General features: G+C 67.5%; 1 protein-coding gene across 1 annotated transcript in view; it reads right to left on the bottom strand.

Annotated features, from left to right (window-relative positions):
- MYT1L (myelin transcription factor 1 like) overlaps window positions 1-14,013 on the bottom strand; it is a 71,959-nt gene extending 57,946 nt beyond the window's left edge. The window contains 7 exon segments of the mRNA XM_054701431.1: window positions 4,942-5,047; window positions 5,050-5,137; window positions 5,139-5,294; window positions 10,604-10,666; window positions 10,891-10,924; window positions 11,020-11,074; window positions 13,998-14,013. Coding sequence (XP_054557406.1) covers window positions 4,942-5,047; window positions 5,050-5,137; window positions 5,139-5,294; window positions 10,604-10,666; window positions 10,891-10,924; window positions 11,020-11,074 — 502 coding nt within the window. The 5' untranslated portion in view covers window positions 13,998-14,013.
- Between the last annotated feature and the right edge of the window lie 225 nt (window positions 14,014-14,238).

The following is a 14,238-nucleotide window of genomic DNA, read 5'->3' as shown; positions in this document are numbered from 1 at the left end:
GGGAGCAGGGGACGGGCTGGCACCGGCTGTTTGTGGAGAAGTCCTGACGGTGTGTGGGCATCTGGCCAGGCAGCCCCCTGCAGTGGTTCTGTCTGGGTCCCTAGGCCTGCGGGACTGTGACTGAGGTGGCCACGGAAGGGGCCCTGCTACTGGAGCCAGCCCCTCGGCCGCGGGAGCAGCAGCAGGGGGGCCGGCATCTCCCGTGGCTCCACCAGGTCCGTTGTGGCTGTCGGGCCGCAGAGCCCTTTTATGCAACCCCTATTTCCTGGATCGCGGCATGGACCAATCAGGTGCGAGCTATGAGCGGATTGGTGTGAAATGATCCAACCAGCCACAGGATGGAAAAATGGTCCAATCAGACTTGTGGGCGGGGCCCCCTGAGAGAGAATATAAGCCAGGATCAGCGGGAGCCGAGAGACAAACCCTGAGGGAAGAAGCAAGAAGGCGAAGGCTCTGCTCCAGGCCTCGGAGGAAGGAGAAGAGGAAAAGCAGGCGCCCCCCGAGGAGGGGAGGCAGCGAAGGACTCTGCGGGGCGGGGCCGCGTCCTGTCTGGTGTCGCCTGAAGGGAGCCCCGAGGCCCGGCCTGGCATCGCGCGGCCTCTACCCAGCAGCCGTGACGCGGGCGTCCCCGACCCTCAGGGCCCGGCGGCGGCCGTCGCGACTGGCCCGGACGACCAGACTCCGGGGCCCGGCGGCGCCGTCAGCGATGCCCCCCCTGGCGCAGCCCCGGAGAGGCCCCGTGAGTGTCCGCCCCCGCCCGGGAGGGGGACCCGGCGGCCGCCCTGGGCCAGGTCCCCTGCAGTCGGGGAGGCGGCCGGCGGCGGCTGTCCCCGGCCTGGCCTCTGTCGCCGGCGCAGGCCCCTCCCGTGGGTGCTGTGCGGCCGCGGCCCTCGGGGTAGGTTTTGGGCTCTTTGGCAGCTCTTGTCTCAGAGCCTCGGCGCGTGGGCGGCGTTCTGGCCGTCGGTGAGTTCTGTCCTACCACGCCGCCTCGTGCCCGATCACCTGTTTCACCCATTTCAGGCCCAGCGAGAATCCCAGTAGGCAGGTAAAGACCCGGGCTGGGCGCTCCGGGAGCCAGAGCTGCCAGGTTGGCTTTGCAGACTACTCTTCGCTCCTGGTTTGCACTTCCTCTGGGGAAGCCGCGTGACAGATGAGAAGGGTCCGCCCGACACGGCCCTGGGTGGACGCGCAGAGCGGGTGACTGGCCTGTCACACCATGTGCAAGCGCAACATGAGGAATTTCGGAGGGCAGAACCCCAGGACGGGAGTGACCCCGCCATGGTGCCAGGCGGGTGTCCCGCGTTCCTGCGCTGCTGGCCAGGCTGCTCCTGCTGCTCCACGCCAACAGCTCAGCCGCCCTCCCCCGCCACATAGACAAGCTGAGGCCTGGCCCGGCCCATCCCGCCCGAGGACCGACACGGCTCCAGCTGCGTGACCGCAGTGAGGAGATGGACAGTCGAGGGCAGGGGCCCGGGGCCCTTGCGTACACTGGCGCCTGCCTGACTTCAGATCTTTCTTCCCGGGGCTCTGGACTCTGCAGCTGAACCTGAGGGCAGGTCACTGAGGAGGAGGTGGCCAGCCGGCCTCTGCCACCCTCTGGGTCCTCGGGAGACCCCTTCCCGCAGCATCTCCCGCCCCTGCGACGCCTCGCCTGTCAGTGGCTGTAGCCGATCCTCAGGGCGTCCCCTCCACGACCAGCCCTCGGCCCTGTGAAGCTTCAGGGGCCATGAAGGATTCAACAGTGTCCCAGGACAGCATGGCTCTGCCCATGTGGACATGGTGCTGGGCATGATGCCTGCCTGCGCCCCCAGCAGCCCCGCACTGCCCCCTGAAAGGCCGGTTGTCCAGCCATGGACGCATAGCTGCTGCTCCTCGGGCCCTGTGTTGCCGGTTGGTCTGCTCTTTGGTCCGGAGCTGATGCCCCTCCGCCCAGAGTGGGCTGGGGTTGCAGGGCCAGTCCAGGCCCCAGAGCCTCCCCACATTTCCCAGTTCCCAAGCGTGAGCGTGCACGCACAGCCTGCAGCTTTTGCCCGGTTCCCGCTGTCGGGACCAGAGGGGCCCGAGGGGCCGCGGCTCTGGGCCTGAAGGTCATACTGCAGACCGAGCTTGCCAAGACTTGCATCGCCAGGCTCCTCCCCCAAACCACAGAGGCAGGGCTGGGGGGACACCGGCTCAGCCCAGCCGGCAAAGTGTGGGGCTCCTTGGGGGCAGCTTGGATGATGGCCTGCAGCGGAGCCCCCTGTCCACTCAGTCACTGCCACTGACCTAAGGGAGGGGCGTCCACATTCACGGGCGCCCAGGGTCCCAGGCGTGGCTCTGTCGCTGGGAACAGCAAGGAGCCCAGACAAACGAGGAGGCCTCACCTGCAAGCAGGGCTCGCCCTATTGTGGGTGGAGGCTTGGGCACTGCATGCCGGGCCCAAAACAGCGCTCTGGTGGGTGTGGGAGAGATTAATTTTTAAGGTGCTGAAGATTCAGACTTGTGTCCCCCGACCGCAGAGCTGCAGGGCCAAGGCCTGGCCTCTGGACAAGCTGCCGCTTCCCTGTGGTCTCTGCACGCACTGCCGCCAGCGGCCCGCTCGGATTTCCACAGCCTGTCTGCCTATCAGCTCACCTCCCTTACAGGGGCCGCCCTGAGAGAGACTCGGGGGTCGCGGCACACAGAAGCTTGCCTGGGGGCTTGGGGAGCTCGTAGCCCTGTCTGACGGACGCCCCAGCCTGGAGGCTGCAGGTGGTCAGCCCCTCCAGAACCTGGGGCAGCGCACCACCTGCTTAGAGAAAAGGCACCCAGAACGTGGGCAGCCAAAGAACAACCCGGGGAGGACCGTTCCTGCTAAAAAGGTCCAGCACCTCCCTGGGAAACGTCTGGCAGGTGCCTGGGTGCAGAGCCCAGGCAGCTGCTGACTGAGTCCTTGCCGCGCGTCATCCGCTGCCTCTTCAACAGTCATGCACGGGTCCCATCAAGTCACCCAAGGCTCCCCTGAACATGGACCTGGGCTAGAATAGGGAGGCCCCACACATGGTCCAGCCGATGCGAAGGCCGGTGAGCGCTGCCAGCCCCACTGTGCGGAGGGCAAGGAGCCCCAGAGATGGAGCTCCAGGCCACGTGTGGGCGCATGGCTCCCCGACCCCAGGACAGGCTGCAGCACTGTCCCGACAGCGCATGGTCTCAGCGGCTGGCGACAGACACGCGCGTGCACGGTCGGCATTTGGAGGTTCATCCGTCAGAGGACGAGGCCTGAAAACACGCCTCGATGTGGTGGGCGTTTCACCTGCATTTCTCAAATCACAAGGCTCTGACGAGACACTCATCACGACGTCTGCCAGCAGGAAATCCACACCCGAACGTTTCCAAACACGGACACCAGAGCATTTTATTTAACAAGTGCGCTGAGACCCCCACGATGGATTTTGCAAGTGAAATTCTCTGTCAACAGATCCCTGAAAAGCTTAGGGAAGGTCAACTGAATGATAAACACAATTTTGAATAATCAGCCATGAGCTTCCTGTCACTTGACATGGGGCACACAGACCTTCCTGTTGAAAGCAGCAGGGTGGCAGGAAGCACGTGGGTGCCGCAGCGAGAGCCACCGGGGAGCCGCGCACCTGCCGGAGCCCCCAGGCCTGTCCCACTCTCTGCCACACCCACTGCAAGTGCTTTCCCCACAGTGCGCTGGCCCCTAGTAACTGCGTCGCCAGGGGCCCTGGGTCCTAAGCACCCACCCGCGGCCCTTCCAGGGCATTGCCAACTTAGGGATGTGGAGCTGCAGTGCCTGAGTCCCTGGGCCCCCGGTCTGTGCCTCCCCAGTCGACAACGCCACGGCAGGAAGAGGCGCCTGGCGGCCAGCACTTGGATTCTGAAGGGTGTGGGCACTGGACGTGGGCAGGCAGCAGGGGCGTCCGTGGGAACCTAAGGGAATTATTTCCACGGGACCTGACACTGCATAACAGCTGAGGACCATTTCATGAAATCCGGTTCCTTGGTGCAAACTGCCGTGTCTCTGAAGAAAGGACACGGAAGAAGCCAACACCCCCGGTTGGCAACCCTGTGCCTTCTGCCCCCTGCGCCCACTGCCCCCTGAGCCCGCCTCCCCCGCCACCCCTACGCCCACCACCCCACCTCCAGAACTCGGGCCCCCAAGACTCCAAGCGAGAGGAGAGGAGGCGTTTCCTGGAGACCATGGGGCCACGTGGCGCATCCACCGCCCCAGGAGCCACTTCCACGGCAGGATGGGCTTGAAGCCAGGTGGGAGCCTGAGGCTCACAGAACGGGCTCCAGGACCGCGCCGCCCGCGGTGCGTCTCCTGAAGCAGCTGCCCGCGGCGGCTGCGCAGGGGTCTGCTGCCGCCTGCACGGGGGGCCTGCCCCCAACCACACCGCGGGGTCCTCCCCCCGCGGCCACACCCGCGCTGCACGCGCCTCCCCCTCCCGTGGCTGCTCCCGAGAAGATGCGTGGCTAGGCCAGCGCCTCATCGCCTCCGGGAGCTGCAGGGGCGCACCCCGAGGCGTGGCCTCCGCCACAGGACCCCCCCCCGTGCCCCCGGCGCCGCAGGACCCCCCCCCGTGCCCCGGGCACCGCAGGACCCCCCCCCCGTGCCCCTGGGCGCCGCAGGACCCCCGTGCCCCCGGGCGCCGCAGGACCCCCCCCCGTGCCCCCGGGCGCCGCAGGACCCCCCGTGCCCCGGGCACCGCAGGACCCCCCCCGTGCCCCCGGCGCCGCAGGACCCCCGTGCCCCCGGGCGCCGCAGGAACACCCCCCCCCGTGCCCCCGGGCGCCGCAGACCCCCGTGCCCCCGGGCGCCGCAGGGACCCGTGCCCCCGGCGCCGCAGGACCCCCGTGCCCCCGGGCGCCGCAGGACCCCCCGTGCCCCCGGCGCCGCAGGACCCCCGCCCCCGGGCGCCGCAGGACCCCCCCCCCCGCCCCGGGGGCCGCGGCCGTTACCGTTGTCTTCGTCCTCGTCCTCCTCGTCCTCCTCGTCCTCCTCGTCGTCCTCCTCGTCCTCCTCCTCCCCGTCGTCCACGTCCTCCTCCTCCTCCTCCTCCTCCTCTCCTCCTCCTCCTCCTCGTCCTCCCGCTCTGCCTCCTCGTCCTCCTCGTCCCGGGGCTCGTCCTCGTCCTCGGAGAACTCGCCTCCTCGTCCTCCGCTCGCCCGCGTCCGCGGAGCCCTCGCTCTCGCAGCACTCGTCCACCGAGGAGCTGTCCGCCTTGGCTGCGAACGCCCTGCGCTTGGGCGCGGGCCCCTGGGGCTGCTTGTCCTGGCTCTTCCTCTTCTTCGCCAGGGGGCAGCCGTAGACACTGGGGGAGACAGGCGGGTCACGTCTGTGCCGGGGTGCGGCGCCCGGGGCCCAGGGTCCTCCTGCCGCCGCCCCAGGCAGAGCAGCCGCTTGCACTGGGAACCTGCAGAAGCCCCAGCAACGCGGCCCCCGTCGCTGCGCGCACAGCGCGGGCCCAGGACTGCCTATGTGGCGCCCCAGGCACGGGCAGCAGCCACCGGTCCCCGCAGATGCACCCTGCCTCCCCGCCTGTGCCCAGAGGACCCCAAGGCTGCCCCGCCCTGCACACAGGCCCGTGCAGCGGCCCCAAGGGTGAGCTGATGGCGGGGGCGACACCTGCCGTGCAGCATGAGCCCCGTGTTCTCAGCAGGGGTCACTCAACGCTGCCAAGATGGCCGGGACTCGGAGCCCTCAGCAGCCAAGGCCTGCGCTGCTGGCAAGGTCTCTGCTCCAGGCTGGCCCCGCCCCGTGCTGCAGGCCCAGGGCATGGCTGGGACCCGGGTGGCTTGGCACGCGCCCCCATGGCTGGGGAACCCATCTTTGGGCCCATGGCAGGGCCCAGCTCCCCTGGGAGGAGCTTCAGACAAAGGGCTCCACTTCCCCTGGAAGGCAAGGGGGCAGGGTAACGGGGCTCTCCCAGGAGGGTGCCCCAGGAACCCTTCGCCATGTGGCTGTGGCTGGGGCACACCAGCGGCACCAGCCCATTGTGCTCGCTGATGGGTGAAGGGATGCGGGGCAGACGCAAGACAGGGACGCCGCTGTTCCAGCACGTTTCGAGTGAAACAGAATTTGCAAGACACGAACGTCAGAAAGAGCATAACGGGTCCCAGGAGAGAACTGGAAGTGGGAAGCCCGGGGCGCAGCGAAGGAGGCAGCGGCTTGGGCGGGGGAGCTGCAGCCAGGAGGGCTGAGTGCGAGGACGCCGCCGTGGGACGTGGTGGGGACACGGGCCTCTGGGGAGGCAAGGGCTGGCCGTGCCACTGTCACCTGTGTCACCCGGGGGCACCAGGGCCCGTGCTGGGGTGAGCGCCAGGCTGCCGGGTGGCAGGTCAGCGGCATGGGAGATCCTGCGGGCCATGTCGGCCTTGCCTGCCAAATGTGAGCCCGAGAGCCACTGGCCCGTGGGGACGCCGCTTCCGGGGGCCGGCTGTGGAGCACGCGGCACTCGGCCATGACCCCCAGTGTCTCCCCTGCAGCCACGGGACACTCCTCCGCACCGGCCCGGCAGCTCGCAGACTCAGAACCACAACCACGTGACACTGCGCAGATGGGCCCCGGGGACGCTCCCCTGCCGGCCAGCGGGACAGGAGGACGTCCAGGCAGAGGCCCAGGTGCAGGTGCACAGGGGGCTCGGCAGGGGGCCCTGGGGCCTCCGGCTCCCCCCCCAGCCCTCTCTGGGCACCCCTGTGCTCAGCTGGCCCACTCAGCTGGGAGGGGGTACGCTGTGACGGAGCCTGAGTCATTCTTGGAAAGGAGAAAGGCGCTGGCTAAACAGCTAATCGCTTCTTCCAGATTTTTCTGGCAAAGGTCTTGACAAAGATTTATCAACCCTGTAACAAGTTGTCCCTTTACAAGTGAGAAAGCCCCTTAGAATAAGCGGGACAGCTCCAGAAACGCGTCCGCATCACGGCGAACAGGCCCGCCCTCAGCTCTGCTGGGGGACGGCAGGAGCCGCCCGAGGCACAGGGGAGAGCCAGGATCACCCGCGGACCGGCCCAGGAAGAGGCGGGTCGGCGTGGGGCCGAGTGAAACCGAAAGAGAATCACATCCGCAAAACCAATTTTTTAAAAAATAGCAAAATGCATTAAAATCAAAGAAAACAGGGAGCCAAGGTCGGCGCAGTGACTGCCGCAGGGGCGTGAGGCAGAGCCCCCCCTCCAGGCTCTGACCCCATTTCCGGGCCCCTGTCCCCCTTCTGCCGCAGTCAGTCATCAATTTGCCTGATTCATGAAGAGCCTCTGGCCGTGCTGGCCCCCGGAGTCCAGCCCTTCGGCCCCTCGGGCTCATGGCCTCGCTCTGTGACCTGAGGGGCTCCGAGGCGCCAGGCAGGGGCGGCCTTCGCAGGGAAGGAGCCGGTGTGACGGGTGGGGGTGCAGGGCCGTGCCCGAGGAGTGTCCCCACCCCCGGGGACTCTGGGATGGGGACGCCGCTGTTCCAGCACGTTTTTAGTGAAACGTGCATCGCACAGGCACCGGCCCAGGGGCGGGGCAGGGCAGCAGCAGTGCCCACACCTCAGCTCTGCCCTGCCCCTCCCTCCCCCGGTGGCGGTCCTGACCGGCCAGCTGCACGTGAGGCTGCCACCCTGCCCGCGCCTCATGGCCCCGTGCCACCCTGGGCCTTCAGCTGGTCCCCGCTGTGCAGTGGAGGGTGCCGGGGCCGCCCGGCTCCTGGGGGGGCCCTTCCCTCGGATCAACAAGCCTCTGAGGGCGGAGGGGGTGGGCGGAAGGGCCAGGAGAGCGCGGGGACGCGCCCACTCGCTCCTGCAGCTGCCAACAGCCAGAAAGCCGCGGCGGCCCCGTGTAGCCTGAGGCGGAGCCAGGCTGTACCCATCCCGCCGGTTGGGCAGGGGCAGCCACGCGCCCGCGCCGCTGCAATTTTCACCCACAGCCTTCCTAACTGAAACCAGCTTTGCAGTTAAATGTGGAAAATGGTGTAACTCCCTCAAGCGCGGCTCGAGAACGCAACTGTGTTCAGGGCATTTGCCGTTTCCACCTCCGTGGAGCAGAGGTGGGCACCTCGGGCTGGTCCGCTGCCCCAGCCTGCCCGAGCTCCCGGCTGCCTCTCCCAGGCCTCCAGGGGAGCCCCGCCCCAAGGCGCCCACTCAGCCACGGCCTTGCCCCGCAGCCAGCGCCCTCAGCTCCAGAACGAGCTCGAGCTCAGGACACGACGAGGGGGCGAGAGGAAGACGGGCCGCAGGTGCACACGAGGCGGGCGAGAGGGTGCAGGCGCCACGAGGGGCTTCGCCTGTAAAGTGCCAAGGCCGACGGAGATTTTCCAAATTGGGGAGAGTTGACACCCACTAGCAACACCCACCCTGACCGGGGCGCACGGGGTGCGGGCACCGAGGCCGAACTTTAGGTCAAAAACCCGTCAGGAGCTGCGCCTCGCACAGGACAGCTCGGAAAGTGAAGGGTCAGAGCGAACGGGGCACCGGGGCTCAGAAGGAGGGCAGGGGCCCCAGAGCAGATCTGGGACGCCTCCAGCTGGGGGGCCCTCGGAATCCGCCTCGCTTCTGTCTTCACCCCCATCTCTGTCTCCGTCTGCCTCTCCGTCTCCCCACCTGTCTTATTGGAGCCTCACACAAAATCGCGGTCCAGAAAAAGTGAGTCTAGTTAGTTCCACACGTCCCGGTGTCTGTGTAACTGCTACAAGGGAGGCTAAGTTTGAAATGCCTCTGCTTGCTTAGTATTACTCTGTAACAGGGTGAAATAAATTTTGATAATTTCCATTTCCAGTTTCTACGTAGGAAATCAGAGAAACGAAGGTCCACGAATCGGCCCCGCTTGCACGCCGAGCCTCGCGGCCACACCTTCCACACTCAAAGCCCCGCCTCGGGCCAGACGCTGCTTCGCGCCCGAGGGGACTGCGGCGGGAGGGCGCAGGGACGCGGTCTCTTACTCAAGTGCTCTGAAGCGGGTTTTTGCAGGAGCCTCCGGCTTTGGCGCCTCCGTGCTCCCCTGACGACGTGGCCAGGGCGGAGCCTGCGGGCCGAGGCCCAGGCCAACACGACGGGGCCTCGGGTCCGAAGGTCCCACCCACCCTTGAAGGGTCGGCCCCCAAGTCTGCCCGGGAGCCCCCTGGAGCCTCCAGCAACAGCCGCTGAGGCCTGCTGCCTGGGCGGGGCGCGCCACGGGGCTCAGTGGGGGGCGGCTGCACAGGGAGGCCGACAAGGCTCTTGTCCTCACACGGAGGGAACCGAGGTCCGGGAAAGGCGCGTGCTTTGTCCAAAGCGCGAGGGCTCTCCGGGACGGCTGGGAGGCCGGGCTTGCTCTCTGTTCGTCTTCGTCCACAAAACCACGTCCTGGCCCAGTCAGCCGCTGTGAGTGAAACACGGGAGTTCTAGGAGCCACGTGCTGCGGGACTCGGCGAACGTGATGTTTCTTCAGAGACTCCGCCGGGAAGCCCCCCAGCGTGGGCGCCCATGGACGCTGCCCAACGTCTGGCCAGCAGCTCGAGGGACAGGGGCGCGCGGCTCACGTCAGCCTCACGCCTCCGGGAGAAGCCGGCAGCCCCGGTTCCGCAGAGCTGGTTCTGAGCAGGGGTGCTGCGGTCGCCCCGTCAGTGGCTGCGGGACAGCCGGGTGGGGACAGCCCCGGGGCTCGTCACCCCCAGCAGAGCGGGCTGGGAAGTGGCCCCAGGGCCCCGTGAAGCCTTTGCAGCCAAGCCGAGTCCTTCCTTCGGCCCCACATGGTGACGTCACCGCGCTGGGCTGGGGGGAATCAGGGCCTCTCCTGCCTCGCCGACTTGTTTTCCATCAAAGACGCAAATAAAGCAGTTTCTTAAACGTACGGATTATGGGTTTGCAGATACGCGCCTGGAAGGTCACGCACACCCTGTAGGCACTCGCGCAAGCGGCCTTCTCCCACGACGCGGCTTGCGTGCAGCAACGACACAACCCACGGAACGGCCTCAACCACAGAAGCGCTCCCAGGAAGCTGCTCACCGGGGCCCCCGCCTGCCGCGCCGCCTGCTACCCCTCGATTCCGCGCAGGACGACCAACACAGCCGCGGGTTTCCCCGTGCGTGCATGCAGGCCACGGAGGGGGGCGCCCAGCGCCTGGCCGGCCCTGACCGGTGGGCAGCCCCGGGCCCGCGACCGTCTGCCCAGGAGCGATCTGCACAGCCGAGTCTGTGGGGTGAGCTGAAAGCCCGCGAATGTCGGGGCCCTCCCTGTCTCCCCACGCAGGGCCCCCGGAGGACACGGGTGCCTCCCTGTCTGGGGCAGCCCCCAGAGGCCAGTCTGAAGGCCCTGCACGCTGGCCCCGAGACGCTGCTCCCAGCCCAGCCACCAGCTCCCCACGCGCCTCCCCTCAGCTCTGGGCCCCGCTGCCCATCCCCGGCCTGCAGCTGCCTGCCCGGCCCACGCCCCAGAAGGGTCAGGAAGGTCACGCTGGGGAGCCCCTACAGCGACTCGAGCGAGGGAGGGGGGCCGCTGGGAGCACCGGGAAGGGGTCTGGCTCGTCGGCTCGTGCACCCCACTAGCCCCTCAAACCCTTAGAAGGGCTGGTGCTTGGCGCCCTCACGAGAGACGGAGCAGAGGCTCGGTCCCCACGGCCCCCACGGCCCAGCTCCGCAGGAGCCGCTTCGGGCCCAGCACCGGCGCGGACTCACCTTCTGTGCCTCGCGTATTTGCCGCTGACGTGGCCGCTGCCATCGCAGCCGGGCGTGGGGCAGCTGCAACAGGAGACAGCGCGTTGGGGAGACCGAGGCAGCAGAGGGTGGGAGGGGGAGACCGAGGTGGGGGAGGGACATGGGGTGGGGAGACCGAGGCAGCAGAGGGGCGGGGGGGGCAGACAGAAGTGGGAACCACGAGCGGGAGGGGGGCGGCCGGGGCCGCGGGGCCTCCCGCACCCACTGGACGTCTGGCGGCTGCTGGGGCCCGGCCGCCGCGCACTGACCTGAACAGCTCCTGCGCGGCCGGCTCCACGGGCACTGCGGGGAGAGGGCAGTGAGACCGGGCCCCAGCCGGGGCCCCGCACACCCGGCGCAGCGCCCCGGAGGGGCCCGGACCCCACGCGCGCACGTACCTCGGACCCCTTTGGAGCGAGTGCGGTGACGCTTCTCCTCGGCATCCACCTCCATCTGAGGACAGAGCGGCGGGCGTCAGCGGGCGGGGCCTGGCCATGGGGGGCTGCATTCTGGGGGGGCTGCGCCTTGGAAGTCTCAGGCCTCTGCCCGGACAGACGGGAGCCCGTGAGTGGCAACCTCCTAGGGGCCCCCAGGGGACCTGGCAGAACAGGCTGGCGCGAGTGAGCGGCACTCCACACCAGGACACACCAGGAGTGCCCGGCTTGGCAATTTCCTGTCACGTGTGTGTGTGTGTTTATGCGCACGCATGTGCGTGTGTCTGACTTTACTGCAGACGTGGGAGCTTGCATGACAATAAATGTCCCCTCACAGACAGACACGTGTGAACTAGTCACTAGTGTCCAAGACGTGAAAATCCACATCAAGTGAGTTGCTGAGTCTGCAAGGACATGAACACCTGAGCTCACAGAGGGGACCCAGAGCCGCCGGGCTGATGGGATGGACGGCAAGTACCCGGCCACACAGCAGCCTTTCGGCCTGCCGGGAGGGGATGCACACCCACACGCCACACACACACACACACACACACCACATACCCCACACACCACACACACCACACCACACACACCACACCCCACACACCCCACACACACCACACCACACACCACACACCGCACCACACCACACACACCACATACACACACCACACACCACACCACACACACCACATACACACACACCACACACACCCACACACCACACACACACACCACACACCACACCACACCACACTCACCACACCACACACACCACACCACACCACACACCACACACATACACCACACACACCACATACCCCACACACCACACACACCACACACCACACCACACACATACCACACACACCACAACCCACACACCGCACCACACCACACACACCACACACACCACGTACACACACCACACACCACACCACACACCACACCACACACACACACACACCCACACCACACCACACCACCACACACCACACACACACCACACCACACCACACCACACCACACACCACACACACACACCACACACACCACACATCACGCACCACACCACACCACACCACACACACCACACCACACACCACACCACACCATACCACACACCACACCACACACCACATACCACACCACACACACCACACACCACTCACACACAACCACACACAACACACACAACACACACACCCCAACACACACACCCCCAACACACAACACACCCACCACACACACCACAACACACACACCACACACCACGCATACAGGAAAAAGCCACCAAGCTCGCGTGAAGGTGAAGACAACACAGAAATATATAAAATCACAAACACTTAAGTTTGCAAAAGCGTCAAGTATAAAGCCACTTCTCACATCCGTTGCATGTTATCTGTGTCCAGGCGCACGTCGTGTGCGGTTTACGTCACGCACACACGGAGCACAGACGTGCACTCGCCTCTGTCACACGGGGCGCTGGTTTGCGGTGGTGAGCAAGGGTCTGGGTCCCCTGGGACCTGAGGGCAGCTGGGGGCCAGCCGAGGGGGCAGCTGCCCATCTGAGGCCTGACCCCTGGGGACAGTCGCCGTCCACCGGGGGAGACTGCTCGGCGAGCCTGCTGCTGGTGCGCCGCTGCCAGGGCTGTGCTGTGGGGGCAGGCGCCCGGAGGCCTCCGCGGCCGCCATTGCCCCAACCAGCCCCGCCTGCTCCTGCCCTTGGCCGGGACGGCGCCAGAACACTGAGCGCCCCCTGAGCTCCTAGCTGCCACTTCGCCCAGCGAGGCCGTGGGGGAGACCACGCCACGGGTGGTGCCGTGGGCACAAGGAAGCTACCCTGGGCCGCTGTGGTCGGAGGTGGGCGTCCTGGATGCCTGCAGCCCCACGGCCTGTCCCCACAGCTGTGTCGACGGGCAGACGGTATGGAAGACACAGGAACCCCAGATTCCTCGTGCGCAGCAGCCGGCCCCCAAAACACGTGATGCTGCCGTGGCAGGTTCAAGAGCCAACATCGTCCCCCAGCAGGTGGCCCCCGTACAACGCTCTAGATGCATGGACAGGGCTGTCCGATCAAAGGGGAGGCCCCCATGGGGCACCCCAGAGGACAAGGGCCGGCACAGTGGGTTCCTGGGCAGCGCCCCATGGAGGAGGGACATGCTGGGGTACATGCAGGGGACAGAGCTCCATCGTTGGGAGGCGGGGAGCCCGGTGGGCTGGGGAGGCCGGGCCCTGCGGGGAAGATGGCCTGCACCCCCGGATGCCAGGCAGGGGTCCCGCTGGTCCCAGGGAGTCAGGCGGCACTGCCCCAGCAGCAGGATGTCCCCAAGCCTGTCTGCAGGAGCGCGTGGCCAAGCTCAGAGGCAGCGGGGCTGGCCTGGTGCGCCACCTCGGGCTGCACCGGGACCTCGGCGTGTGGCCACTGTCCTCTGAGGACTGGGCCGTCGGCTCCCCAACCCCGTCCTCATCCACTGGGGACACACCGCTGACCGACAGGCCCTGCGCGGGCAGGGGAGGGGGCAGGTGGACAGAGCAGAGCCGTGGGAGGCTGGAGGATAGCCTGGACAGCGTCGCGCAACCTGAGCCGGAGGAGGGGCTGGGCTGGCCAGGACCGCCGGCCAGAGGGTGTCGTCCATGCCCCCTGCAGGGAGCGTGGGTGGGGGCGAGGGGTCCAGACCCAGTCCTGCTGCGCACCTGGAAGTCCCACCCACACAGACGGGCCACGGGGAGAGGCGAGCGCTGCCCTGGCCGGCCGGGACGGGCGGAAGGTGGAGAGGGACTGCCCAGGCCCAGAGCGACGACGGGACCCCCAGGCGGAGAGGGGCCAGTGCGGGGAGGACGAAGGCCCCGTCCCTGTGCCGGACGCCAGGACGGGCCCATCTCCCCTCAGGGCGGGAGGACAAGGCGCCGGCGGGAGGCGGCGGGGAGGTGGGGCTCTACCTCGCAGGAAGGCTTCTCTCCCAGGAAGGGCGGCAGCGTGGCTCCGGGGCAGGACACAGGCGAGTCGAGGTCCTCTCTGGGGGCCGGCGCTGTCCTCCCAGCTCGCGACCGTGGCCGAGTCACTTCCTTCCTCTGTGCCGCGACGTCTCCATCTGCAAAGCGGGGCAGCGTGAGGCCCTGGCGGCTGCGCACACGGTGGCGAGGCTGCCCTCCTCGCGCCGCCGCCCCTGCTCCGGGACAG

The sequence above is a fragment of the Talpa occidentalis genome, unplaced genomic scaffold, assembly GCF_014898055.3.
Source record: "Talpa occidentalis isolate TD23 unplaced genomic scaffold, MPIMG_talOcc4v2.1 talOcc4.5, whole genome shotgun sequence".
Classification (NCBI taxonomy): Eukaryota; Metazoa; Chordata; class Mammalia; order Eulipotyphla; family Talpidae; genus Talpa; species Talpa occidentalis.
This window is presented reverse-complemented; position numbering and strand designations above follow the sequence as displayed.